Genomic DNA, 27,061 nt, shown 5'->3' with positions numbered 1-27,061 from the left:
CGACCATCTTCTTGGGGTCTACAGCATGCACATCCAGTATGAGAACCAGCCAAAGTTGTTTGTCTCCAGTCCGGGCGCCGCCATCTTGTGGTAGCCAGCCAATGGCCCGGATCCCCAGTTCAGTTCCTCCAAGATCCAATCAAGATCTGCCCTGGGGGATAAAGCAGAGCCCTCTGGGGCATACAATCGCCAGTGCTTTGTTGTCAATCCCTTGGGGAGAAGCTTCAGCCTGTGCTCCTGCCCTTGCTCTGTGAAATCCCTGATTCCAGTGTTCCCTGTCTGCAGTCCACACCTGTATCCTGTATTCGTTATCTTCCAATCCGCACCTGTTACCTGGATCCCTGCATTTGCATTCTGCCTCAAGTCCTTACAGCTCAACACCTGTTTCCTGGACATTGCAATTGCATCCTGCTTCCAGCTCTCTCAGGTTTGCTCCAGTCGTCTCCACTCCTGTTGTCGACCAGCTGCACCTGCTGCCAGCCCTCCGTGCCTGTTGACATTTCTCCACTCCTGCTGTCGACCAGCTGCACCTGCTGCCAGCCCTCCGTGCCTGTTGACACGTCTCCATTCCTGCTGTCGACCAGCTGCACCTGCTGCCAGCCCTTCGTGCCTGTTGACACGTCTACATTCCAGCTGTCAACCAGTTGGAACTGCTGCCAGCCCTCCGTGCCTGTTGACACTTCTCCACTCCTGCTGTCGACCAGCTGCACCTGCTGCCAGCCCTCCATGCCTGTTGACACTTCTCCACCTCTGCTGTCGACCAGCTGCACCTGCTGCCAGCCCTCCGTGCCTGTTGACACTTCTCCACTCCTGCTGTCGACCAGCTGCACCTGCTGCCAGCCCTCCGTGCCTGTTGACACTTCTCCACTCCTGCTGTCGACCAGCTGCACCTGCTGCCAGTCATCCGTGCCTGCTGACACTTCTCCATCTCCGCTGTCGGCCATCTGCACTCGCTGCCAGTCATCCATGCCTGCTGACGGTCCTCCACTCCAGCTGTCGGCCATCTGCACTTGCTGCCAGTCATCGGTGTCCGTCGACACTCTACCTCCGCTGTCTTCTGCCGTCCGCACCCGCGGTCTGTCGTCAGTAACCCTCTCAGTAATCTGACAGAGACTCTTGGACTTCTCTTGTTATTGTGGACATTCATTGTTATTGTGGACATTCCCTTGTTGCCCAAGTATCCACTGAGTTCTTCATCCTGCAGCCTCCCTAAATGGTCTTGCCTTCGAGGGTTGGTACTTCAATAAAGCGTTATATTAAACCTGCTGTTCTCCAGTCTCCTTCAAGCCGTGAACCCCTGACCTCCAGGCCTGAGACCGTTCCATAAGGTACCCCTAGCGTGACAGTCCGTCACGGCTGCATTACCATATGTATGCCGGGCATACGCATATGGTAATGAGCCCAAACAGCCCTTCATGCCCCTCTCCTCCCCCTGTTCAGATTGTTCCAACCGATCATTTTCTGTACAGAATTCACGCCGTATTTGGACGTGCACAGCGTTCGCACATGCGCATTTACGCCTCTGCACACCAACCATCGGCCGTTCATACGCATTCGGAGCCATCCGACTCAATTAGAATAGTCGTAAGTATACAGGGGACTCTAAGCATTCTGCCACATGCAGATAGAGATGTTAGATTTAGACATGGGATGGGGGGTGGGGTAGGGTTGGAGTCTGATTTTAGGCCTTTGGGGGGAGGGAGCTGGGTAAACACTACACATTGTGTGTATCCAGAAAGATTGTTAGTGACTATACCGGCAGTGATGGCCATGCTGCATGGGACAGCATGCCGCTTGCTAGCAATGTCTTTTCATCACATTTGACTTTTTTCTGACAAACACAATTTACAACCATACAGTAAGTGAACTCGAATCAGCAAATACAGTAAAACTTTGCATCATAGTGGTGGCTACAATTAAGGATATAAAATAACATTATTCATGGACAATTAGGCTGGATAGAGAAGCAATATTGCTTACATAAGATTACTGAAGGATTATGATTTAAAATCGACTGAGGACCAAGATGGCCATGTACATGAAGAAGTAACAGTCTTGCCAGTGTTTCCTGCACTGTTCCTTGAATAAGTGTCCTGCAGAAGCAAAAGAGACTCTTTGACTTCCCTACAATCGGGAATACCCCCAAAAAAAGAACACAAATTTATAACAATATCTCATCCAATTTTACCTACATTCTACCAACTACAAAAGATTCATATAAACCTTCAAAACCCGCCCGGGCGACCTATGGTCTCTGGAAAAGATTAATTAACTTCAAACTTATCACAGTACATCAATTATTTTCTTCACTCAATAGTACAACAACAAAAAAACTGTCTCAAAGGCACTCTTCATATTCTACAAATACTGGACTGCACCACATGGGACAAGAATGACACCCTTTGTACAAGCGATGTAAAATCATTGTACAACTGCATTCAACACAGGCTAGGATGTGCTGCTGTCAGGAAATCTCTAACCTCCAAAACATCTTACCCAATAGATAGATCAATTTAATTCTGGAACAAATCGTATTCATCCTTCATAATAATTATTTTTGCTACGATGGCGATTTTTACATTCAAACAAAAAGGGACAGCGATGGGTACATCTTTTGCACAGTCATATGCAAATTTGTTTGTAGCAGATTGGGAGGAGACAAACATCTGGAACAATAATCCTTTCTTAAACAACATTTTATGCTGGTATCAACAGATATAGACTCATTTATAATTCATGCAAGCAATAATGATTTGATATTGAATTCACTGCAAAAAACAAGGAAAAGGTAGTGTTTCTGGACCTGGAAATAAATATCAAAAACAACAACATCAAGATGAACACATACACCAAGGAGGTCGACAGAAACAACTATCTACCATTTAAAATCAATCATCACATAATTTGGAAAAAATATCCCTGGAGAACAGGCCCATAGGATCAAAAGAAATTGCACAGAGGAAGAAACCTTCAAAGAACAAATACTGTAGATCTAAAAACAAAACCATGAAAAAAGTATACCCCATACAACAGTTGGATACAGAAATAAAAAGAGTCAAATCAATAAACAGCAAATAACTATTCAAATAGAAAATCAAAGAAATCACAACAATTCAGGATTCAGTTACCTTCATTACACAATCTAAGTCTAACTACTAGCAAATTGAAGAGATTCTGTTGAAACACTGGCATATTCTTAGACAGGTATTCAATGCTCTGGCGAGCGCAAGGTAGCGAATCCTGTTTTGGATTTGCTGTGCGCTCGCCAGCAAATATCGCTGATCTTGAATTCGTGTGGCTCCCCCAGCCCACACTATTCAATGCGTCAGGGGCTCGCTGCCCCTGACTTCGAATACAGGCGAATGGTAGTGGGGAATGGTAGTGGCGATTCCCCCCCCCACCCCCCCCCCAGCGCGCACAGCCCGCAGCAGCAGTCCTCCAGCTCCGGCAGCCCCAGCGCTGACATCACCGTGCTGTAGCTGCCGGAGCTAAAGGCCTGCTGCTGCGTCCCTGTGGGGGCTCCCGGCATGAGTGAGGGGGGCAGGCGGCAGGCGGACGAATCCCTGAGGCGAATCCCCCTTTCCCCCCCCCCCCCCCGCACAGCCTGCAGCAGCAGTCCTCCGGCAGCCCCAGCGCTGACATCAAGAGGTCTGCTACTGCTGGAGCCGCATATCTCTCCCCCCTCCCGTCCCCTCTCCTCCCTCCCCTCACCTCACCCCCAGCAGAAGGGCAGGGTGCTGCTGGGTGCTGCTGGGGTCGGAGCCGCTGCACTCACTGGTCCCGATCGTGCCTATGTAATGATCGGGACCAGTGTGCAGTGAATATATGAATATTAATGAGCGGCTCCGGCTCCCGGCCCCCTGCTGGCGAATGTGTAAAAAAAAAAAAAAAAATATATTGTTTAAAAAAAAAAAAAAATATTGAAAATATATTCATGTGCTGCAAGTATATGAATAAAAATAGCATGCCCTTTCATAGAAAAAATATTCTGATTTTTTAACACCAAAAAAATAAATAAAAACGCTTTAATTTAAAAGAACACATTACAGTTCACCTAAAAAAGATGACGAATGCTAAACGGAGACTCATGGCGAATTTCAATGGAGAATGCAGCACTCGAATTGAGCATTGAATACACTGTCGGCGAATTCCACTGAAAACCCCATTGAAAATCACAGGCGAATTGTGGAGAATCATTTTCGGCGAATCGGCAGACATTCGTGGTTCATTTATGGCGAATTGCCTCCATAGAATATGGCGAATTGTTTTTTCTAACAGAAAATTCGCCATTCAACCAGGGAATTGCCAGATTCACTGAAAAAAACGGCGAATCTGAGGCATTGAATACTGGCCTTAGTCTGGACAATTATTTAAAAATAATTCTACAGCTAAAACCAAAATTATTTATAAAAGAGTTAAAAATCATAAGACAACATTTAACACACAGCTATACGCAAAAATAAAAAAGGCTTTTTTCTGTGCCTTTAAATGTGGAAGCTTTGAGACCACGAAGAAACAGCACCAAACCCAGCACATCATTTAATTCCAACCACACTTCAAATTAATTCAAACAGAAGGAATTCATTACATGTGACACAAATGGAGTAATATATACCAGACAGTCTATGTGGCCCTCAATATATAGTCAAACCAAAAGAATCCGTAAGACAAGAACCGCAAAGGATTACTAACTCATAGCCTTCTCAACACATCACAATAAAACTCCACATTTATTAACAATCAATGCAATTGAGAAATTGACCCCAAATTGGAGAGGAGGAGACATTACAGATACATTAAAAAAGAGAGAAGCAAAGTGGATCTACGAATTGAAGACATTACACCTAACAGGGTTAAACATATACTTTGAATTTGCCGTCTTTTTAAAATAAAAGAACCTTTAAAAATAATTTTGAAATATATACATATACAAATTCCCATTCACTTCAATACACCATGTGAATGCCGCTAAAAACTGTTGCATTTCCATTTTTGAACAATAAAGGTCATTTAAAAGTTTTTTATCTGGAGTACTATACATATAAAGGACAAGACCACCAACCACTATCCTTGAGAAAGATGCCTAGTGCCATAAAACTCGTTGGTGGAGAGAGGAAGGAGCTAGCATCATAAACTGCGCTCACCGGAAATACAGGCACAAACTTAGACCCATGTTATACTGGCAAACTTGTAATTTTTAACTACTATGTACGTGAGCTTTTATTTGAATAAAAATGATCAAATACTCTTGCTCATTGGTGCGCTTTTCTTCTTCTTTCAAGCAAATCATCCCCCAGAGCCATAGACTCATTGTGTATATATATTATATATATATATATATATATATATATATATATATATATATATATATATATATGGTGTTCCCCTTTCATCAAAAGATTGTAACCCAAGAAGAGTGTAACCTAAATCTCTATAACTGAACATATTGCTTATCAGTTGTAACTGAGCTCATACAATCAGTTATTTGCAGGCTAGTGTCTGCCCAGCAATGCAGAATGAGAGCATCTGACCCTGATAATTACAAAATAAGACTTCTATATATACCATATGGTTCTTAATATAGGTAAGGTAACACATTTATAATGTGACTCACAATAACAAAATGTCATACAGTAGCTGCATGTCAGAGTTTTATTGAATTTGAAAGACTATACTGCACAAGAAGGTCAGCAGAAAGCTTTTTATCAGATAATAAAATTAGAATAAGTAAGCTCATGTGGCCTTTCAAATGGTTTTATACTTTCATCTGATCCAGAAGTACAATACAATATAAAAATTGACTTGATCATCTACAGTAGGTATATAATATAAATGTCATTATATTTTCTTCCTTCATTGATGCAGTCCCTGGGACATGACTATCGTACAGTGTGGTCTGCATAAAGAAAGAAGTGGGAGAATCCCATTGTCTACCATGTTAGCTCATAAAGGAAAGAGTAATGATGTAATAATTTTACATGAACATGAACCTTCATGAACATGCATGTGAGAACAGACTTAAAAATGAGTCTAACACTAAGCTCAGTCTAGCTAAATGCTACGAAGCCAGCTCACAGTATCTTATAGTTTGGTACTGTATACTGGTTTATGTTTAGGTTTTCTAGAGTAAACTAATTTTTTGTATACTTTGGTATGCCTATACATTTATCGTAAGCCAAATATCTCATATAGGGGGAGATTCTCTAAGAATCTCCGCCCCCTTCGCCGCCCATCGCATTTATAATTATCGTTATATAATTATGTTCTAACATATGCGATAATTATAGCAAAGGACAGCTCTTGCGTTAAGAGCTGTCCTTTGCGGTGAGAGTCGTCGGGTCCCAGCAGGTCCCGGCGGCTCCCCCCCTCCCTCACACACCCGGCGCTGCTGCTGCTGCGCCGGGCTCTCCTCCTCCCTGCACCCGGAAGAGGATCAGTGCAGGGAGGAGGTCACAGGTCCGGGCAGCACAGCTCTGTGCTGCCCGGACACAGGTGAGGGGGCGATGCGGGTTGGCGGGGGTCCGTGCGGGGCGGCGGGGGGTCATTGTGGGGCGGCGGTGAGATGCTGTAGAAGCCCATTGGCTTCTATGGGGCATCGCCAGATTTTTCTGACGATGCCCCCCGCCGCGTTAACCTGGCGGGGGATGCTTACAGCATCACAAAATGCGGTAAAAACCCTGATAACGGGGTTTTTACCGCATTTCTTGTTTAGAGAATCTCCCCCATACAGGTGGAGTAGAATTTATTTTAATGAACAGGTCTGTGAGCATGTTGAGGGGTCAGTTGGGCATAAAGAATGCATGTGGTAAAAACTGAGGGCATGCTGGGAAATTAAGGGCATATAAGAGGTATGCAAGGAGGTAATCACATTTCAATAATAAAAGTAGATTTTTTTTTTTACACATATTTTTATATCTGCCAAATTTTGTGACACATAAGTGGAAGTCCTTCTAGTGTGTCACGACAGAAAAAGTTTGATAACCAAAGTCCAAAGCCTTAACAATTGTATTTGGGTTGTATGGAAATGTAATGCTGATGCTCTGATCTCATAACATGACTTATTATTTATTTAGTTATTATGAATAGTTGATTATATAGTGCACACATATTCCATCGTGCATTACAGAGAATATTTGAACAACAATCAGTCCCTGGATCCAATGGAGCTTGCCATCTACCCTACCACATGTACAAGCACACACACACAGACATTCTAGGGTTCATTTAACAGGAGCCAATTCACCTACCACTATATTTTCGGCTTGTGGGAGGAAACCGGAGTACCCAGAGTAAACTCACACAAGCACGTGGAGAAAATACAATCTCTGCACAGGTAGGAATCGAACTCATGACCTCAGTGCTGTGAGTCAGTAATGCTAACTATTACACCATCCGTACTGACTTATTATTTTTGACAAAGCTATGGAAAAGAGGATGCTGCTGAAAATCACATATATTCCCTAAGAATTAAACACAAATTGGTAATATTGAAATTCCATATACATTGTGCAATCTTTTTTTTTTTTTCTTATGAAACTTTTAAGCTTGTATCCTATAATAGGTGCATTCTCTGATCCACAGTCTCCTCTAAGGACCCATTTCTTGTTATAGCTAATTTGTCTGTAGTGTACTCTGTGCTTATACAAGTTCTCAGTATATCATTGTAAAGTAAATTTGCATTCCGTTCTCAAAGTGAAACTTAATATTCTTAGTAAACAAAATGATAAATCCTATAACCCGTCTGGGACCATAATGAGCTAACTTACAGCAGTTTGCTTTGCATTTGATCAATAGCCCCCATCATGTCAGCAGCAGGCAACCCTCTGTCTATCTGATATTCTCTTCTAATTTTAACACTCAGTCCACTGCCACAGTTTTTACAAAGACATGTGTGTCCAATTTTCTTGATTGTGTTTTGCCTGATCAATATTAAATCTAATTTACAATTCTGTCCCCTGTGAAGCTTGCATATGTTATGTCAACATACCTTAATGGCTTTGGCTTCCAAAGCAGCCTTGTTAGCTGTTGCCTCATCTGCTTCAACTAAACTTTTAACTGCTTCCACTTCCAATGTCTCATCTGCAATAATGTTTACCAACTCCACCGTCTCGCTGCTTCGTTCAATCAGCATAGGCTTTAGCTCTGTCAACTCTTGTTGCATGATTGCTATCTGATGAGCCAAAAAAATAAAGACATGGAACAGGATTGCAAACAAATATTACAACTAAACATCACATTGGCCTTTTCTATGTAGGGTTTTCTGCTCTTCTTGGTAGAACATATTCTGTTTATAGGGATATATTTTAATGCTGAGCCTAACAGCATACCTCCCAACTTCTACTTTTCCTGAGGAGGGACAGTTGCACGCGTTGAAGGCGCGTGCCCGAAATTAGGAGGCGTGACTTGCCGCAGGAGGGGGTGTGGCTTATAATTAAGTCGTACCGCAAGGCCACGCCCATGTTTTACGCTGTGGGGGCATGGCTCTGAGGCTCTGTGAGCCTCTAGCCAAGCCTCCAGCCCCTCTGGATGCTGGAGGCTTGAAAATAGATGCTGCGCTAGGATAGACGGGACGAGCGAGCGGAAAATAGACGCTGCGCTAGGAGAGAGGGGACTGTGACGGCAGGCAGGTACCGGCATACAGTAGCGGGTAACTATAGTCCCGCAGACCCCCGGCGCCCAAACTTTCTCTGCGCCTCCCCGCCACCGCGGGGGGCTGCGGAGCTATAGTTACGCCACTGCTAAGAGTTGCCTGTAATTGCCATATGCTGTGTTTTTTAACCTACTGTACAGTACATGTTGCAGATTCTCATTTTAGGGAAAATTAGCTTTACGAACATGGACTGGGTTTAAGTAAATTATTCTTATAGTTGCTATATATATATATATATACAGTATGTATATATATATATATATATATATATTTTAAACTGGTATTTAATTGATACATTACACATCAAATATTGATCATAAGACTTTGCAGTATAAACTTTGCAGTATAGACAGAAACAACATAATTTATTTTTGCATCGGTGAACCCCAGCACTGTTCTCTATTGGTATTTTTTTTTTTACAGCACCAGTGTGATCATATCTATTTATTTCTCCGTAGAAAGAAACAGGTCTATTTCAACATTAGTAAAATGTACAATGATGAACAGAACAAACAGAGCTCAATCCTTCCCTTTATTTATTTTTATTACTCTCATGTATAAGCTCCTATATTTCTAATCATGCCACCTTTGGGCCAGGGCTAGGACTGAACTGGTGGTGGAGCCAAAGTAATCCCTGTTGGGCACACTGACTCAATGTCCTCAAAGTCTTTGGGGCACTGTTGCTGGCAGCCACCCCCCATTTTGGTCTTAGAAAAAGATTGAGAACCATTTCTCTTAAACTCCTGTTCCTCGGTTCCTGTGCTCATGTGAAGCTTAAAAAGAACAATCATGGAAGGCAGGTAAGGGGGGGTAGGGAGTTGACTGCCTGAGGTGGAAAGACTAGCATTCACTTTAGCACCCTGCACCTAATCCGGAACGATGGTATATTTTATTTTTGAGGGGCACAACTTAAAACGTAATGTATCGCTACAGGTACTGTAGCTGTATCAATATATCACATAGAACAAATTTTGCCATTAAATATTATAATACAGCATGCCCTTCTTACTGATTAAGTTCATGGTGCATTTGATAGTAAACAGTAAGATAATTATTGACATAACTATGAAATTACTAAATATTACTATGGAATACATACATTCCATAGGGCATATTTATCAATGCCCAGGATGATGAAATTTGCGGGGCGGACCTCAAGTGCATGCCCAAAGTGTAAAAGGGACACGGGTACTTTTTTTCATTTATTATGGGAATGCCCGGAAGTGGCCACTTTCTGGGGTAAAATTGTGCAAGTGCTGGTAGATACTGGAATTCCCGAAGAAACTACGACGGCAAAATGTTGCATATTAGGTGTGATGAATGGAACTAGATTACAGTCGGGGGATAAATGCTATATTATTAACCTGTGCGCCCTAGCGAAGGTCATCATTGCTAGAGCGTGGATGTCAGATAAAGGACCAGACTTCCAGGCCTGGAAGGCTCTTGTCAACTACACAGCTAGACAGGAAAAATATGTATATAAAAGTAGGAAATCTCTGAATGTATACACAAAAGTATGGGACAGGTGGAATTCGTCAATATATTGGAGGCACGATGACTCATAAAGGAAAGTAGAATAATAAGTAGTTAAATGGGTATTAAAGGGTCGATTAAAAGTAAAAAGGAAATCAATAGCACATAAAAGATTTAGAAATGAATCATAGAACAAAATCCCGCCCAATGTTTGCCAACAGCACAACCGACAGTTGGATATGTTAAGTGACAGTCGAATAACAAGTAGTCAAAATTAGCACTATATATCAGACCAAAAATAATAGTAAAAACACAAAGCACAACACAGATTTAGGAAAATGTGAGCTAAATAAATCACGATCCGTGGCAGTTAACTGCACAGCGGAAAAGAATCACAACGAATTAGACACAATGGACACTGAAAAAGATAGACAATTCAAACACGCACGGAGAGTAGAAGGAAGTTGCTGTAAACGGCGACATAAAAAGATGATTTAAAAAGCACAAATAAATACACCGGCCGAATCTAAGGCTATGGGAATAGTAGAATAAGTAGCAATAAGATTAGATATAGTAACAAACACACAGATGGGTAGCAATTAACAATATTTAGAAAATAATGTATAGAAGGTGTAAAATTGAAGTCATCGTGCCACCAATAGATGCATCCCTCCAGAAGTAATGGTATGCTGAAATATAAATGAGTCAATGTCCACGCCCGCACTAGCTTCCTAGGAGTTTAATATGCTGGTAATTCTCAGCCACTGCCACGGCTAAAGTTAAGCAATAAATTGTATACTGCCACATATATGAATAGGCTGCTTAGATTGGATATATGTTTGTTATGTGTATGTCTTTTTGTGTATTTTTTGTGTTTTTATATAATCAGAAAATTAATAAAAGATGATGAATTAAAAAAAATATATATTACTATGGAAAGCACAGTAAGGTGTTTCTCTCAAGTATGATGCATGTGTTGTAAGCAGTGGTGGATCTGGGATGGGGGTATTGGGTATATTTTTTTTATTAATGAAAAGCAGCAGCAGCTCTGGTGCTGTCTCCTACGTGTTTTATAGAGATCCAGTGGGTACTAGGATCCATGTGGCTCTAACAGCAAGCATTTTTAAGGCAACATGTGCTGCAGACACATAAAGCCAGGATCTTTGAAAGGCACCACAGCTGGTCCAAAAGTTCTTCTGTTTCCCCCTGCAGCATGTGGCACAAGCAAAGGTTCCTGGCATTGTCAAGAACCTGATTTTGTATTGTCAACACAACATTGCCTGGGCTGCCTGACAGCGGAGCTGACTGCTGGACTGATTTGAGAAAGCTAGTGCAGGAAAAAGACTGATGCCTTTATTTTGTTAAGTATGAGTAAGCTGGGGCCAGGGAGCAAAATATTGATGATGATGGAAATCAGCATAAATTAATTAATATAAAGGGAAAGGGTCATTTTTTAAAGTTAACTATAGATTGGGGGACTAGTGAGGTGTATTGAGAACATAGAGTCTTGGATTGGCGTGGAATGGCAAAATTAAATAAAGAATTGATGTATTAGCAACTGGAGAATTTGTTTTCCAGTAAAGACAGGAGGCGTGCAACAAACAAATGGTAAGAGGTACTACCAGAATTAATACAGAGAAGGAAAGCCACATTATAGTATTTACAGTTGGGGCTGCTTGTGCCACACAATTTCTTAGAAAGTTGGGCTAAGCTGCAGTAGTAGGAGGCTAGAATTAGAATGCTGTACTTTGAACATTAAATGGGCTACAGAGAGAAGCAAGACTTTATGGTGTGGACATTGAAGGGACCATGGGAAGAGTTGCTGTGAGGTGAAATTGCTTTTTAACTGCACTGTCTCCACTTTATTTTAATGCCAGACTTCATAACCCATGTGGTTTAGCCAATGGAAATGAGTAGGGTTTTTACAGTTGGATGAGAGGCGTGTACAGGAGAACATATTACAGTGTGTAGGGAAATAATGGGTGGCTGGAAATATTAATGTAAGCAGTGGGAATATTGTATTTGTCTTTGGAGAGTTGAAGACATTACAGTGGGCTGGGGGAGCAGCGTTGCAATGTAATTAGCATAACCTGCGATTGGAGTGGATATTATGATGGGCTTGGAGTCATGGAGGAATGTATGTTTATATGGAAGTATTCTTTTCTGAATACTTACTGAAGTAAAGCATGAGATGTCAATAATAAGTTTGCTTTTACTTGATGGTTCCTTGTCCATGGGATACAAAGACCAACATATTGATTGCCAGTATATACTGTCACTAGAAAACTTGTCCTCTCAGAATGTACTGTAGTACCATTCTTCAAGCGCTATTTTCTTTTTAGTACTTGTGTACTTTCACGGCGCCAGTACTTGTGTACTTTCACGTGCGTCTGTGTACCCTTGCGGGGCTCGCTGCGCTCGCCTACACTATGGGCTCGGTGGCTCGCTACACTCGCCACGCTATCTAAAATCAACTCCATGCCAACATGGATAGTGGGGTTCCGAACTATCCACGTTGGCATGGAGTTTACAGCCCCGCAGCTGGACACAGACTTACGGCGCCATGATGGTGCCGTGAAACTACACAAGTACCTTCTTTTTTTGCTAGAAGCTCCTTATTCCATATCACATAATTCTTTAAATAGCTGGTAACTTTTGGAACAAGGTATGAAAGGATGCTTTTTAATCTGTGGAAACTTTTTGGAAATTATAGCCTCAACTCCTACAGAGGATGTTTCTGCTACCCAGAGGTTGGCTTCTGCTACCCAGAGAAGGATGAAGTCACAAAAGGTCCCTCAAGATATCTGAAGGCATTTTTAGCTTCTCAAAATCAAGTAATTCCTTCAAGACCATGAGTACAAGGTTGACTGACAACTGTGAACACCTTATCTGGATCCATGTGGTGTCCTGAAGTGGAAACAATATACCCCATTAAGGGAATTTCAGGCTTTTCAAAGACACACTTTTCTCATATTTTAAACAAAGATGGAAAAGAACCTTGCATATCGGGATGCCAATCCCGGGATTCGGGATTGAAAAAATGCTCAATCCCGGGATTCCCGGGATCCCGGGATTGGCTTTCCTATTTGAAAAAATGCCCTGGCCGTCCACATATTTTCATACCTGGGCGGGTGCGGCCGGGATCCGGGAGGTGTGGCAGGATATATGAGGCTGTGAACAGTGGGGAACAAGCTGAGCTGTGCGACCAAAGTAAATGTGGCTGTGTCTGGGAGCGGCGGTGCATCTGTCTGGCCTGCACAGTGTGACTATGACATTGCGCCGGCGACGGAAGATGCCGGGCAACATCTGAGTAGGAGCTCAGACGCTGCCCGACATTAGACGGCACATGCTCCGTCTAATCCCGAAATCCCAGCGATATTGGGGCCAAATCCCGGGATCCCGCCGATCCCGGGATTGGCCACACTACTTGCATACCATTTTATGGTGGCACTTTTTTTTTTTTATTCATTAATCTTTATTTTAATTTCCATTTCATACAAAAGACAATTACTTTTTACAACATAATACACTTAAAAACAATACAATTACAATTACAGGTCACCATTTTATATAATGTTCACTCTTATACTTTATATCAGTTCTAATTCGACTCTGTGGTAACATGTCCTTCTCTAGGACCTTTTCAAACCAGTGCAATCGGCCCGAATCCATTCCAACATTTGCAAAAATGATATATATTTATAATGATTAAATTCATAATATAATAATATTATTTATATATTTATAGATTATATCCGCTAGTACACGTCTGTGTCATAGTTCAATCCTCCTATTATTATTATATGTGTTTATAATAAACAAAAAGAAAAAAACACCACCAATTTCTTTTTTTTTTTTTTTTGTGCTTCCCCCCTCCCTCCCCCCCTCCCCTTTTTTGAATTCAATCCAATTATTAAGGTGTCTTATCTAGTGTTACATAATGTGTTTATATATCTTAAAGTGTGTATATATTTATATTAATTTTGTTACACTTTATTCGTTCTTTGTGACGTTTTTAGTTATGGTGGCACTTTAAATAGTCTTTTTAACAATAAGCAGCAGGACACTGCTGGAGAATAAGATTTCCATTCTAGATTCTCACGTATGTACTTAGCCAAATATTGAGTCTCATATAATGATACTGGAAATACTCCATCACAAGGAGTATTTTCTCCTGGCATTTCCTGTATTTAGGGAGCTTCTACACAACCTGTTTACTACAGAGTTCACAAAAGGATTGATAGGTGACTGGAAAGGAAGTAGTTTGCTCTGTCTCAGGCTTTAGGTTGAGTTTGCAGAAGGGTATAGCAGGGTGGATGAAAATATTTATAAACTGCTAACCCCAGGATAGAATTCAAAGATTTTGTCAGTCCAAGGACAGCAAATGTTGTTGTAACCAGGGCAACCCAAATATAGTAGAATTTATAGCTATAGAAATAACCGAAGAGTGAAAAAAAAACTATATGAAAAGCCCCAAGTCTCATGGAAAGAGGATTGGTCTGATGGGACTCTTTAGCTGCAGGAATTATATTGCCGCTGACCAATGTGAGATTCTATAAAATTTATTCTGTAGGAAGATTAAGCCTTTTTACATTTTTTTCGGAAAAGGGGCTCTGGACTGCACACCCTAGATTGTGCAGGTGTTTCTAACACCAAAACTGTTAGAAACTTTCTCAGAGGTGACCTAGATGTTGGTGGGCAGTCCATCTTTGGCACAAATATAAGCTATCAACATTTTACTGTATATGATAGTTAAATTAAATTAAATGTAATATTTTTTCCATAATAAAATTAATTTCAGCCACAAAATCTAGAAACGTCTCCATTGACTAAATGATATTTGGAACTAACAATTGTATTGGAATAGAAAGGTATACCGGACCACATGACCCAATGGATAGGTGTAAGCTTTGTTCTTCTATTTGTTGTAATAACCAAGAAGAGAAATGATGATGTTGTATTGTATCTATTTGTATAATCCATTTGATCTTAGATAGTGACCAATATTTTCAGAAGATTAGTAAGTAGCTTTATAACCTACTGAAATGCATAATAAATTACATGTGTAGAAAGCTAAGGAGTTAGCTTTATACTTCAGAATGTTTCTTGTATGTTAGATAGATAGTAGACAGATATGAATGTCTGAGGTAAGAATGTGACATTCTAATCCAAACACACTAGGGAATTCTTTCAGAGAATAAATGTGTACAAATAAGGTATTATTAACTGGTTTCCTGCAACACCGATGAAATGAAATATATGTTTTACACAACCTGGGGTTATGGCCTCCTTTCTGATGATAAATACATACTGTACACCATGCCAACAATTTTACTGTAGAAAGTACTTTACACAATGCAACAATTTTATTGTATTAGGTAATCTATATAGATAAATATAATATACAGATTGTCAGCTCAAACTATTTATATGACATGTTTTTATCATCTATATGTCAGGATGTATTATAGCAAAAAAGAAAACTCTTATATGATTTCTAAGTTTGAGGTAGTTAAATTCCCAGCAGAAATGGCAGAATTAGAAGGAAATGTTTGTGTGATGAAATTGTCCACCAAGTGCAGATTGACATGGACACATTTCAAAATTCAAGGATAATTGAAATACCATGTCAAAAACTGAGGCTATTTGTACTGAATACGATTTGTCCCAGCCATGTTGAAGGACAGGTGGCCAATTTTCCTTGACAGGAAAAAACCCAGTCAATTTCAGAGGCTATTTCTCCATGAAGGTGCAGTGCATTTCTTGAAACATTAATGACTTGATGAATTTGCTTGTTAGTAGTTGTGACTCTCTCATATTTACATGGATATTTCCGGCGGTATTTACATTGGTAATATAGCTGCCAGTGTGACTAAAATAGAATGAATTCTATCTCAAGCCCTGTTCTATGAATTCTTAAGTATGTTTTATGAGTATGCAATAAACATTTCATAGAAAATCAGTTCAAAATTTGAAATAGCAAAACTTTATTGTACCAGCTGAATGGACACTGCTGCTGTGCCAGCATTCACAATACTGCCACCATTGATTAGTTACTTGTGGCATCACTAATTAAACAAGAGGCATGTGAAGAAATGGGGACCATAAAGAAAAGGAAGGCACTTCAGGGGCTGGTATGGACTATAATGACATTCGAGGGGGCGGGCCTAAAATGATATATAAAGGGTGTGGAGGACCGGTCAGGATGCAGAGAACTTGCCCACCTTACCGGGGGGGGGGGGGGTGGACAAGTATGGCTATAGGACATATACAATGGTATCTTTGAATTTTCACTTCACAAAAATATTGCATTTACCTAACTAAACTTTACCAAGTGAAATTCAGACAGATCTATTCTTGGAATCTATCGCATTTCCACCCTCTGTGCGTAACTGAAAACTTTAATTTTGCATGGTAACCAAAAGTAGAAAGAAGTCACTGTGACCATGCTGCTTTCACAACAAGTGCTGCCATCACACAAGTTTATACTCTTTACATGAGAGGAAGTTATAATTGCTCCTGTGATTTCAATGCAAGTCTGGCTGCTCTGTTTACTAATGAGAGTACATTATAATCTAATTAAAACAGGAGAAATTTGGCCCATCTGCTTTGAAATTTTTTTTATAACCCTAGGCAACTGTTAATTTGAACCCCTGTTTACAAAGTGCTTTCTGGAAGCCGTGACTGAAATGCGTACTTGCTGAGGAGAAACAGTAGGAAAGGTATTACCTTGATCAACAGCAAATACATCTTTACTCACTTGTGAGGAAGCAAAATCCAGCTTTTCAATGCCAATGAGGTATCTGTTCTTGCTAGTTAACAACTCCAGCCTTTTACATTCTAAGAGATTCTTAAAGGTCTCGATTAATTCAAGGTAAGATGTTGACGTTACATAGATCTGTCTTTGGAGTGTTTGGAAAAATCTGTCAACAATTAAAAAAATAATCACATGATACCACTTTCACATCGCCGACACGTTTTAAAAAACGGTATTTAAAACGGTAATTAAAACGGGTCAGAGCCTTAACATTGCCGCAGATTACCGTTTTAAATACCGGTTTATAACCCTTTCACATCGCACTTTTAAAACGGTAAATTGCCGTTTTTTTTCCCCTTTTTAAAACGTTTAAGCCTGCACTGTGAATGCATAGCATTGTACACATTCACATTGCACAAAAAACGGCAAGGAACCGTGTAGGACTCTGCTTTTTACACGGTTCGAAATGCCAGTTAACTTTAAACGGTAAATCGGCTGTGGTGCATTCACAGTGCAGGCTTAAACGTTTTAAAAAGGGAAAAAAACGGCAATTTACCGTTTTAAAAGTGCGATGTGAAAGGGGTATAAGGCACAGCCATGAATTGACGATGTGCAGCATAATACATTTTGTTTTTTGCAGTTTATGTGCTTTTTTGAGACATAAACACACATTTGTCCTCATCAATCCCCCAAAATGAGTTTTTCGGCTTTCACAGAAACCAAAGCTATAAAGGCATTTTCACGTTAACAGAAAAAAAAAAATCTCATTTCCACTCGAACAGCTCCAAGGTCAGGTCAGTAAAAAAGGCAGTTGCTCGTGCTTATGAATATTGTATGAGATCCAATAACAATGATTTTTTTTTTTTTTGCAAGAAGATAGGGGTATGTTGGTTATGAAAGTATAGTACAGCTATGGTTATTCAGCTAAACATTTCTGCGAACTACAAAAATGTCATTATTTCTTAAAATAAAAAGATTTATTCATAGACATATTAGAAAATAATGAAGAACAAATGCACTAAAGTTTAAAATATTCCCTAGAGTGCAATCTACTGTATATAGATTTTGCAGTGTGGAAAGCAAGTTTTTGTCTCATTTTATTCTTGTTTTACTAAGACAAAGGGGTAAAGTTACTAAAGCTTCTAAAAATGAAGGAGATATATCATTTCTCTATTGCATCCTAGAAAATGATAGACATATCTGATTGGTTGCTATGGGCAACAGCACCAATTTTCATTTGTAGAAGCTTTTGTACATTTACATCTAAATGACTAGTGATAGAAAGGGACATGTGTCAAACCTTTGCAAGAGATAAAGTGGAGGTAGATAAACTACAAGCAAATGAGTTTGTCATTTTGCAAGCACAGCCTGTAAAAACACAGTTATGCGGGGTACACACCAGGATGACCTGTTCACGATGCACATCGTAAGCGGGTCGTCTGTATTTCTTCCGACCCGTTCACAATGACGCGGGTGGCACGACCCGCTCACGATGTGCACCGTGAGCGGGTCCAATCCGATGGCGACCCGCACCCTGCTGCAGGTAGGATCTGAATAACGACCGACCGACCCGCGGGACCGCGCATCGGATAGTTATCGGACCGCACCAGGACAGAAAAGGGCCCAATCACCACACAATCTACATCCAATTGGTCGGAATTGGATCTAGATTGATGGGATCGGACGCTTGTCGTCCTGGTGTGTATCCAGCATAAGGAGCTGATTGGATGGTACTTTGGGGTAGATGTATGAAGCAGTGATAAGGGAGGAGACATGAGTCAGAGGAGAAGTGGCCCATCGCAACCAAACCACACTGAAGTAACATCTATAATTTGTATAATATAAAATTATGCAGAGAAGCTGATTGGGCCACTTCTCCTCTGGCTCACGTCTTCTCCCGTCACACTGCTTCATGTATTTACCATGCAATTTATTTTGTGTAAAGTGATATTTTGTAAATAGGAAGTTATCCTTCCAAAAGAAGACCAATGGATTTCATGCTTAAGGGTGCCCATACACTCGAACGATGAACTCTACTTTTTGTACTAGATTGCATGGTATCTAGTAGAAAAAGCATACAATGTGCTACAGCAGCATGATTTTTGTACTAGATACGATGCATTCAAGTAAAAAAAAAAAGTACAGGCTGCACAGACTTTCTGTGCTGTACGATGTGATGTGCACGGGAGCATGCTTGGCATTGCACCTGGATAATGTACCATGTGTGGGCACCTTAAGTAGATGAAAGAAGACTCCAAGGGATTTATACTAAGTGAGAGTTACCTTAATCCAGGTTGTATACTGTAAATTGTGAAAAAAAATGCTCTGTTCATGTACAGAAAAGTGACTGCACTCATATGTGCCTTATCATAATTGAATACTACAGGCATTTATGCCCTCTTGTGCCTCTAAAGAGGGAAGGAAAGTTTGAACCTATACTGACTAGGACATGCAGAACTTGTCGATAAAAGGCATAAACACAGATGCATGTACAATGTATATCTTTAAAAAAATGAAGTGTAGATAAATAACTATGACAATCACCAGCACTGGCTAGCAGTGACAGTAGGGCATGAAATACAGCCTGTCGGCACATGTTGGCTTTAAAAAAACAGTGAAAAACCCCATGTCGACCTTTTGACTGTCGACCTAATGCTTGTATCAACCTAATGACCTGTCGACCTAAATCCATGTCGACCTAGAACCATGTCGACCCAATGCTTGTCGACCAACATGCTGTAGACCCAATGACCGTATCCCAGTCCCCACCGCTGGGTCTCTGATGGTCCCAACTGCCAAGGTCCCGGTGCCTGTACAGTTCCAGCGGAGTTTTTTAGCATGCATAAAAGCCTGGCTTCTATGGGCTGCAGCGGCTTCAGCTCATAGAAGCTTACTAAGGCTGCACAGTAAGGCAGGGAGTGGCTTCATACAAGAAGCCAGTTCTCTGCTTATTACAGCCTAGACTGGCAGTCCCAACAGATGGAACACCTCCCAATGGGACTGCCTGTCATATGGTTGAATGGCAGGTAGTACGTCCAATAGCACTTCCAGTGACAGTGAAGCCACTGGCTTCACTAAACTTGAGGAGTTGGCGGATTTTACTTGGGTCCTGCAACCCACTGCTAGCGACTCAATTGTGATTGGATAATTTGAATTGCAAATTCACCACGGACAATGTGATTTTTTTTGTTCCTACATTTTTATGTGCTTGCGTTTTAGCAGTTTTTACTTACAACTAATTGCCCAGTGCATATGAGGTCACATGATCAAACACCTGTAGTGGACCATCAAGTGTAGGTTAGTTAATGGGGTTTAGCAAACTTGAGAACAAAATGTGGGCGATTAGATACAGTATGACAGGTAGCTCTTACTTCACCATTTTCACTTATTTTTTTAAATAATGAAGCTTGTTGTATTTTTCAATACTGGGTAATTATTACATTTCATTTTGAATCTCTTACGTTTTCTTTATACTTAATTTTTACTAGCTAGTATTTTATTTTCTCATTTGGCATCACTGGAATCCAGTGGAATCCATTTAAAAATGTTCAGGTGTCAGAATTATTTAGTTTCATTGTATAATGGTAATGAGCATGCTACCATCTTTCCTGTAGAATGTTGTCTGATGATTTACTGATCAACTATTTGCATTTACTCTGTTGTAATTACTACCTTCTAGAATGAAGCTTTAATCTTTTTCTATAGTTCAAAAAGATTGCTCCTGCTATACTCTTTTTTAAATTTCTATCCTCAACTATTCCCCTTAATCATACTCAGTAGACTACAAATGACCTATGATTTTATGACTCCTCTCCACTAACTGTAAATTGTGATCTGCACTAGATTCATATGGCTATCCGACTTCTGAAATGTCCCACTATTTAAAAATGAATTATAATTGTCAGCAATAGCATAAAAATTCGAAAGCGTATTTTACAGATTGACCGGAACAACTTGCAAAAGCTAATGGTTATGTCTTTATATGGATATGCTGTTGAATCTATACATTACAGTACCTAAAACCATTATAAAATTAATGAGCTATTAGATCCAAAATACATTTTCTAGCAAAGTTTTGAATTTTTGATCAGCACTCTGAAGGATCCGCAGTGTGTTCTAGGGAGCGTCTTGTAATGAGTTGCCCAATCGCATAGAATCGTAAGTAAGGGGGAAAGGGTTGTAGAACATACTGATGCCAGCCCAGTCTCTCTGGTTTTAGCCTGGTCACTTCTCCAGTTCAGTTCAGTCACCTCTTTGTTCCTATCTAATATTTCACTGGTTCCTATCCAGCTACACTACCAGTATCTATACAATTGATATACAGTATCACTGGTTCTGCTAGACTCAAAATCCTATCTGCTCCAGTCAGACCATGCCTTTGTTTCAGTCCCAATAAGAACATCCAGATCTACCTTGGTCTTTCTGGTCATAGTTAGCATCTATATTTCTTGGCCTCCAGTCTCATTATATTGTAACTCTACATCATTACTTTTCCATGAGTAGGACTTGTTGTGTAGGAACAGTTTGCAGCACTTCCAATCCCATACTAGAAACATCCACAGAGAATCCAGAAATCCTGTCCACCAGCCATAATCATGCCATACCCTCAACAATGGCAATTTTTCCTAAATAATGTGAAAAACTGTTCCAAACCCTTTAATTCACATTTTTAAGCAAGCATTTTTATTCATTAAAAATAAAATTCTTAAAAAATATATTTGTGCATAATTTTTATATTTTATCAGATATAAAATACCCAGAGATTGTCTGTAATAAACTCAGAGAGAAGATTCCTTATTGTTCCTATGTTTAGGATAAGAATCTACATATTTATAAATTTTTTTTTTTTTTTTTACAAATGTACAATATTGATGTTTTACTATACTTTTTTAAAATATATATGACTATTGAAGATTATATAATGAAGTTTTTGAGATGTCAGAATGTATAATTTTATTAAAATCTAGTTTGCAGACAGCGCTTCTTTTAAATTAGTTTTTAAGATTTTACCTTTAAATGTTAGCTACTCGGTTTAGTGGAAAGCTGCAGTCCAGACCATGAGGCTTTGTTTTAAGAGTGAAAGAGCTGACACACACATATATATATATATATATATATATATATATATATACATACATATATATATATATATATATATATAGAGAGAGAGAGAGAGAGAGAGAGAGAGAAAGAAAGAGAGAGATAGGTACAGAGCATGCTATGTGATATCCAAGACCTTTACATACAATTTGACATTGTTCCGCCGATATTTAAAAAAAAACTGTAACCAACACAATAACCAACGCATTTCGTCATAAATGAATTGGTACTTGTGGAGTATCACGGCTCCCCCGATGGGCATCGCATGCTAAAAAATCGCATCGCATCGCATGCGATCATATCGCATGCGATGCAATGCGATGCAATCGCATGCGTTTTTGCACTGAAATGCATCCAAATGCATTGAAATGTGCAGCAAACATGTTAAATGCCCCAAATGTCATTTTTTAGAGTGTACCACCCCCACTATCAACGCCAACCCGAAGCGTGGTGAGCGCAGCTAAAAATAGCCTAAAAACGGTAAAAATCGCATCCCATCGCATGCCATCTCATGCCACTACATTTGGCATGCGATGGCATGCGATGGCATGCGATGGGAGCCGTGATACTCCACAAGTACCAATGACTTCATCAGGGGGATTGATTGCAAACCTTAAATTATAAGGTTTTATATTTTATTTATTTCTTTATTTACAGCTTCTTACATAGCGTAGCAGATTCCATTGTGCTTTACAGTTGTAAAGAGTGATAAAACAAACTGGGTAACAACAGACAGACTTGGAGGTAAGGGGGTCCTACTGAAAGCTTACAATCTATAGGGATATAGAAGGGAAACACAAGAGCAGGCACAAGTAATAGCATAGCTTGTAGGTGCAGAAGGGAAGCTCTATAATACATAAGTGCCTCAGAGGGTTATGCATATGGAACATAAATATGATAGGCTTGCCTGAAGAAGTGAGTTTTCAGGGATCGCTTGAAATTTTGGAGGCTAGTGGAGAGTCTTATTGTGTGTAGAAGGGCATCCCATAGGGTGGGAGCAGCCTGATGAATGTCCTGTAATAGTAAATGGGAGCTGGTGATCCATGCAGAAGAGAGACGCAGATCTTGTGCAGAGTGGAGTGATCGAGATAGGAGATATTTTGAGATAAGTAAAGAGATATAAGCTGGTGCATTATGGTTAATAGCTTTATATGCTAGCAGAAGGGTTTTATATTGAATACGGTAAAAAACAGGTAACCAATGGAGGGACTGGCAAAGCGGATCAGCAGACGATGAGCATCTTGGAAGATCAGTCTAGCAGCAGCATTTAGAATGGATTGCAGTGGTGAGAGTCTGTTCTTGGGAGGACCAGTTAGAAGACTATTGCAATAATCAATGCGAGATATAATGAGTGCATGGATAAGAGATTTAGTAGTGTCTTGTGTGAGATAGGGTTGTATTTTGGATATGTTTTTTAGATGCATATAACATGATTTGGTGAACTAAGGACAGTTCAGAGTCGAGGATGACCCCTAGACAACGAGCTTGTGGAGTAGGGTAGATTGTCGAGTTGTCAACAGTGATGGAGATATCAGGATGGTAACTGTTCTTAGCTGGTGGGAATATAAGTAATTCCATTTTGGAAATATTGAGTTTGAGGTGGCGAGAAGACATCCAAGATGAGATGGCAGAGAGGCATTCAGAGACTTGGCCCAAAACCACTGGTGACAACTCTGAGGTTGGTAGATAGATTTGAGTATCATCTGCATATAAATGATACTGGAATCCGAAAGAGCTGATGAGTTTGCCAATAGATGAGGTATAGATTGAGAAAAGCAGAGGATATAAGACTGAGCCTTGCAGAACTCGTGAAGAGGAGGTAGAGTCAGAGAAACGAACACTGGAAGAGCGATCAGATAGGTAAGATGTGAAGCAGGAAAGGGCTGTATCATCAAGACCTAGGGAATGCAGTGTTTGTATGAGAAGAATATTATCAACAGTGTCAAACACAGCAGAAATATCTAGAAGAATAAGTAGAGAGTAATTGCCTTTAGACTCGACAGTTACCAGATAGAAACATAGAAACATAGAATTTGACGGCAGATAAGAACCACTTGGCCCATCTAGTCTGCCCCTTTTTTAAACATGTTACCTCAAACCATATTTGATCCTTATTTTTTTTGTAAGGATATCAATATGCCTATCCCAAGCATGTTTAAATTGTACTACTGTATTTGCCTCTACCACCTCTGATGGGAGGCTATTCCACTTATCTACTACTCTTTCTGTGAAGTAATTCTTCCTCAAATTTCCCCTGAATCTTCCTCCCTCTAGTTTCAGTGAATGTCCTCGTGTTCTGCTGCTCCTCTTCCTGTGAAGAATGTCTCCCACCTGTACCTTGTTAAAACCCTTGATATATTTTAAAGTTTCTATCATGTCCCCCCTTTCCCTTCTCTGCTCTAAAGTATACATATTAAGATCTTTTAGTCTTTCCTGGTATGTTTTGTGATGTAGGCCATGCACCATTTTAGTTGCCCTTCTTTGTACAGTCTCTAATGTATTTATATCCTTCTGGAGATATGGCCTCCAGAACTGAACACAATACTCGGTACTTGTGAGTTATCTGGGCTGCAGATTTTTTGATTGTATGCCTTAAGTTAAGGCATACAATCAGATGCGATGCGATGCGATATCGCATCGCATCGCATCGCATGCGACCATCGGATGCGATGACCCGATTTTTCCATAGGAATCAATGTTAAAATGGACTGAGTCCATTTTAACATGGAATTCAATGGGAAAAAGGGGTCCTTTTCATACCCCTACTATCCAAGTGGGCATGGAGTTGGATATAAACCTGTGGCGAGCGTAGCGAGCCACCGAGCCCGAAGCGTGGCGAGCGAAGCGTGGCGAGCGAAGCGAGCCCCGCGAGGGGACGGTATTCTGTGTCCCCTCGCGGGGCTCGCTACGCTCGCCACGCTTCGGGCTCGGTGGCTCGCTACGCTCGCCACAGGTTTATATCCAACTCCATGCCCACTTGGATAGTAGGGGTATGAAAAGGACCCCTTTTTCCCATTGAATTCCATGTTAAAATGGACTCAGTCCATTTTAACATTGATTCCTATGGAAAAATCGGGTCATCGCATCGCATCGCATCCGATGGTCGCATGCGATGCGATGCGATGTGCCCGATCCGACCCGATTTAGAAATCGGCAGCCCGGATAACTCACAAGTACCCAATACTCTAGATGAGGTCGTACCAATGACCTATACAGTGGCATTATTACTTCTTTCTTTCTACTGCTGATACCTCTCCCTATGCAACCAAGCATCTGACTTACCTTCTTCATTGCTTTGTTACATTGCCTACCTGACTTTAAGTCCCCTGAAATAGTGACACCTAGATCCCTCTCTTTAGTCAGTGCTGTCTCAGTGGAGTGTTGGGAACTAAAGCCTGACTGAAGAGGGTCTAAAAGGGCATGAGAGTTAAGAAAGTGTCTGAGGCGAGAGTAGACAAGTCTCTCCAGTAGCTTGGAGAGATATGGGAGCTGAGAGATAGGATGATAGTTAGAGAGAGAGTTAGGCTCAGAATTGTGTTTATTTCAGAATGGGAGTGATCACTTTATGTTTGAGCAAAGAATGAAAAGTACCAGTAGCAAGAGAGAGATTTCAGATTTTAGTTAAGGTTGGGACAAGCACAGGAGACAAAGTTTTAATGACTTGTGCAGGTATAGGATCAAGAGGAGAGCTAGCAGAGTATGGTTAGGAATGATCTGTAGTTTTATAGTGTTTCCACTTAGTATTCCTTTTGAATGGAAATGCAATTATTTCAAGCGGGATCAGTGAAAAAACCCTGATATCGGATAAATTGTAGAAAAAATTTAGATGTCCAATAGATTATAGACAATGACCAGAACCAGCTGTCAGGATCAAATGCCTTCAGTGTATTCAGACATTGGACGAAACGTGTTGGCATTGTGTCACCTTGAAAGAACTGAACAATGGAACCTATTTCATGTATTCAATGCCGGTGCAAGCGGCCGGCGAGAGGGTTAAACTGCGAGGATCGCAGAAAACCAGTGAACCTCGCAGTTTAACCCCCGCGCCGGCCGCTCGCACTATGCAACGTTCCGGGGGAATCCTCACCGTCACAGAACTGCGAGGATTCCCCTAAACTGTGAGAGCCGAGGCTATTGCAGCAAACTCGCTGTAATTAGCCTCGATTCTCGCAGCTTTTGGAGGCACATACGCCAATTCTCCCTCGCTCAAAAAACGGAGCGAGGGGGAATTTGCGGTTGAGGGGGGTCAGTTGAATACTGACAGGGTGAGCGGTGACTGCGAGCAAAAAGTCCTGCTCGCAGTCACCGCTCACCCACGGCATTGAATATATGCCTATGTCTGATTTGCATATGTCTGACTAGAAGTTTTAATAAATTTTTTAAAAGTATCAGACCGCTGTCAAATTGTATGTAAAGGTGGTGGATATCACATAGCGCGCTCTATACCTATTTCTCTTGCATTTCATCCTCCACTAACAGGGAGGTTATGTAGGGTGCTGCTGTTGTATATAGCACAAACAAAAGTCTGCGCTCTTATTTTACATATATACCAACCAGCATTTTCCTAAAAAAATATTTTTCATTTACAATGAACGGAATCTCCATTTCACAACACACTTCAGCCAGGACAAGGTATCATTTCTTAATTTAGAAATCTACATCAACAACAACACGAAACACACTAGGACACACAACTGTAAAACAGTTATAACCTCTCTACATGTGGACAACACAAAAGTTGACCTTTACATACCAGCAGGGCAGTTTAAAAGAAATTGCTCCAAATCTGAACACTACTGTATATATCACAAAAGGAACAACTCTGTAAATAATTAATAGAAAACAACACCATAATAAGTTAAGTTTTGCAGCAGATTTTATGAAGATTCATTCTGAAGTTTACCAGTCCATTAAGAGGGAATACTTAGCACTAAACTATCTATAACATGCATAAGTGCAATGTACTATATATCCTTTTTCTGACAACTACAGGGCCAGCAAACACAGTAAGCCATTAGGTGTGGCAGTAAAGCTATCTTGCCTGAGTTTAATATTTTATATCAGATTGGAGCAATTCTGGG

The 27,061-nt window shown here is 40.5% G+C and overlaps 1 protein-coding gene across 1 annotated transcript in view; it reads right to left on the bottom strand.

Annotated features, from left to right (window-relative positions):
• LOC146074345 (dynein axonemal heavy chain 3-like) overlaps positions 1 to 27,061 on the bottom strand; it is a 1,013,923-nt gene that overhangs the window by 208,355 nt on the left and 778,507 nt on the right. The window contains 2 exon segments of the mRNA XM_083182299.1: positions 7,988 to 8,170; positions 16,884 to 17,046. Of these exon segments, the coding sequence (XP_083038425.1) occupies positions 7,988 to 8,170; positions 16,884 to 17,046 (346 nt within the window).

Source organism: Crinia signifera, chromosome 4, assembly GCF_055691185.1.
Source record: "Crinia signifera chromosome 4, ASM5569118v1, whole genome shotgun sequence".
In the NCBI taxonomy this organism is placed as follows: domain Eukaryota; kingdom Metazoa; phylum Chordata; class Amphibia; order Anura; family Myobatrachidae; genus Crinia; species Crinia signifera.
Note: the sequence above shows the minus strand (reverse complement) of the source record. Positions and strands in the feature narration are given on the sequence as shown.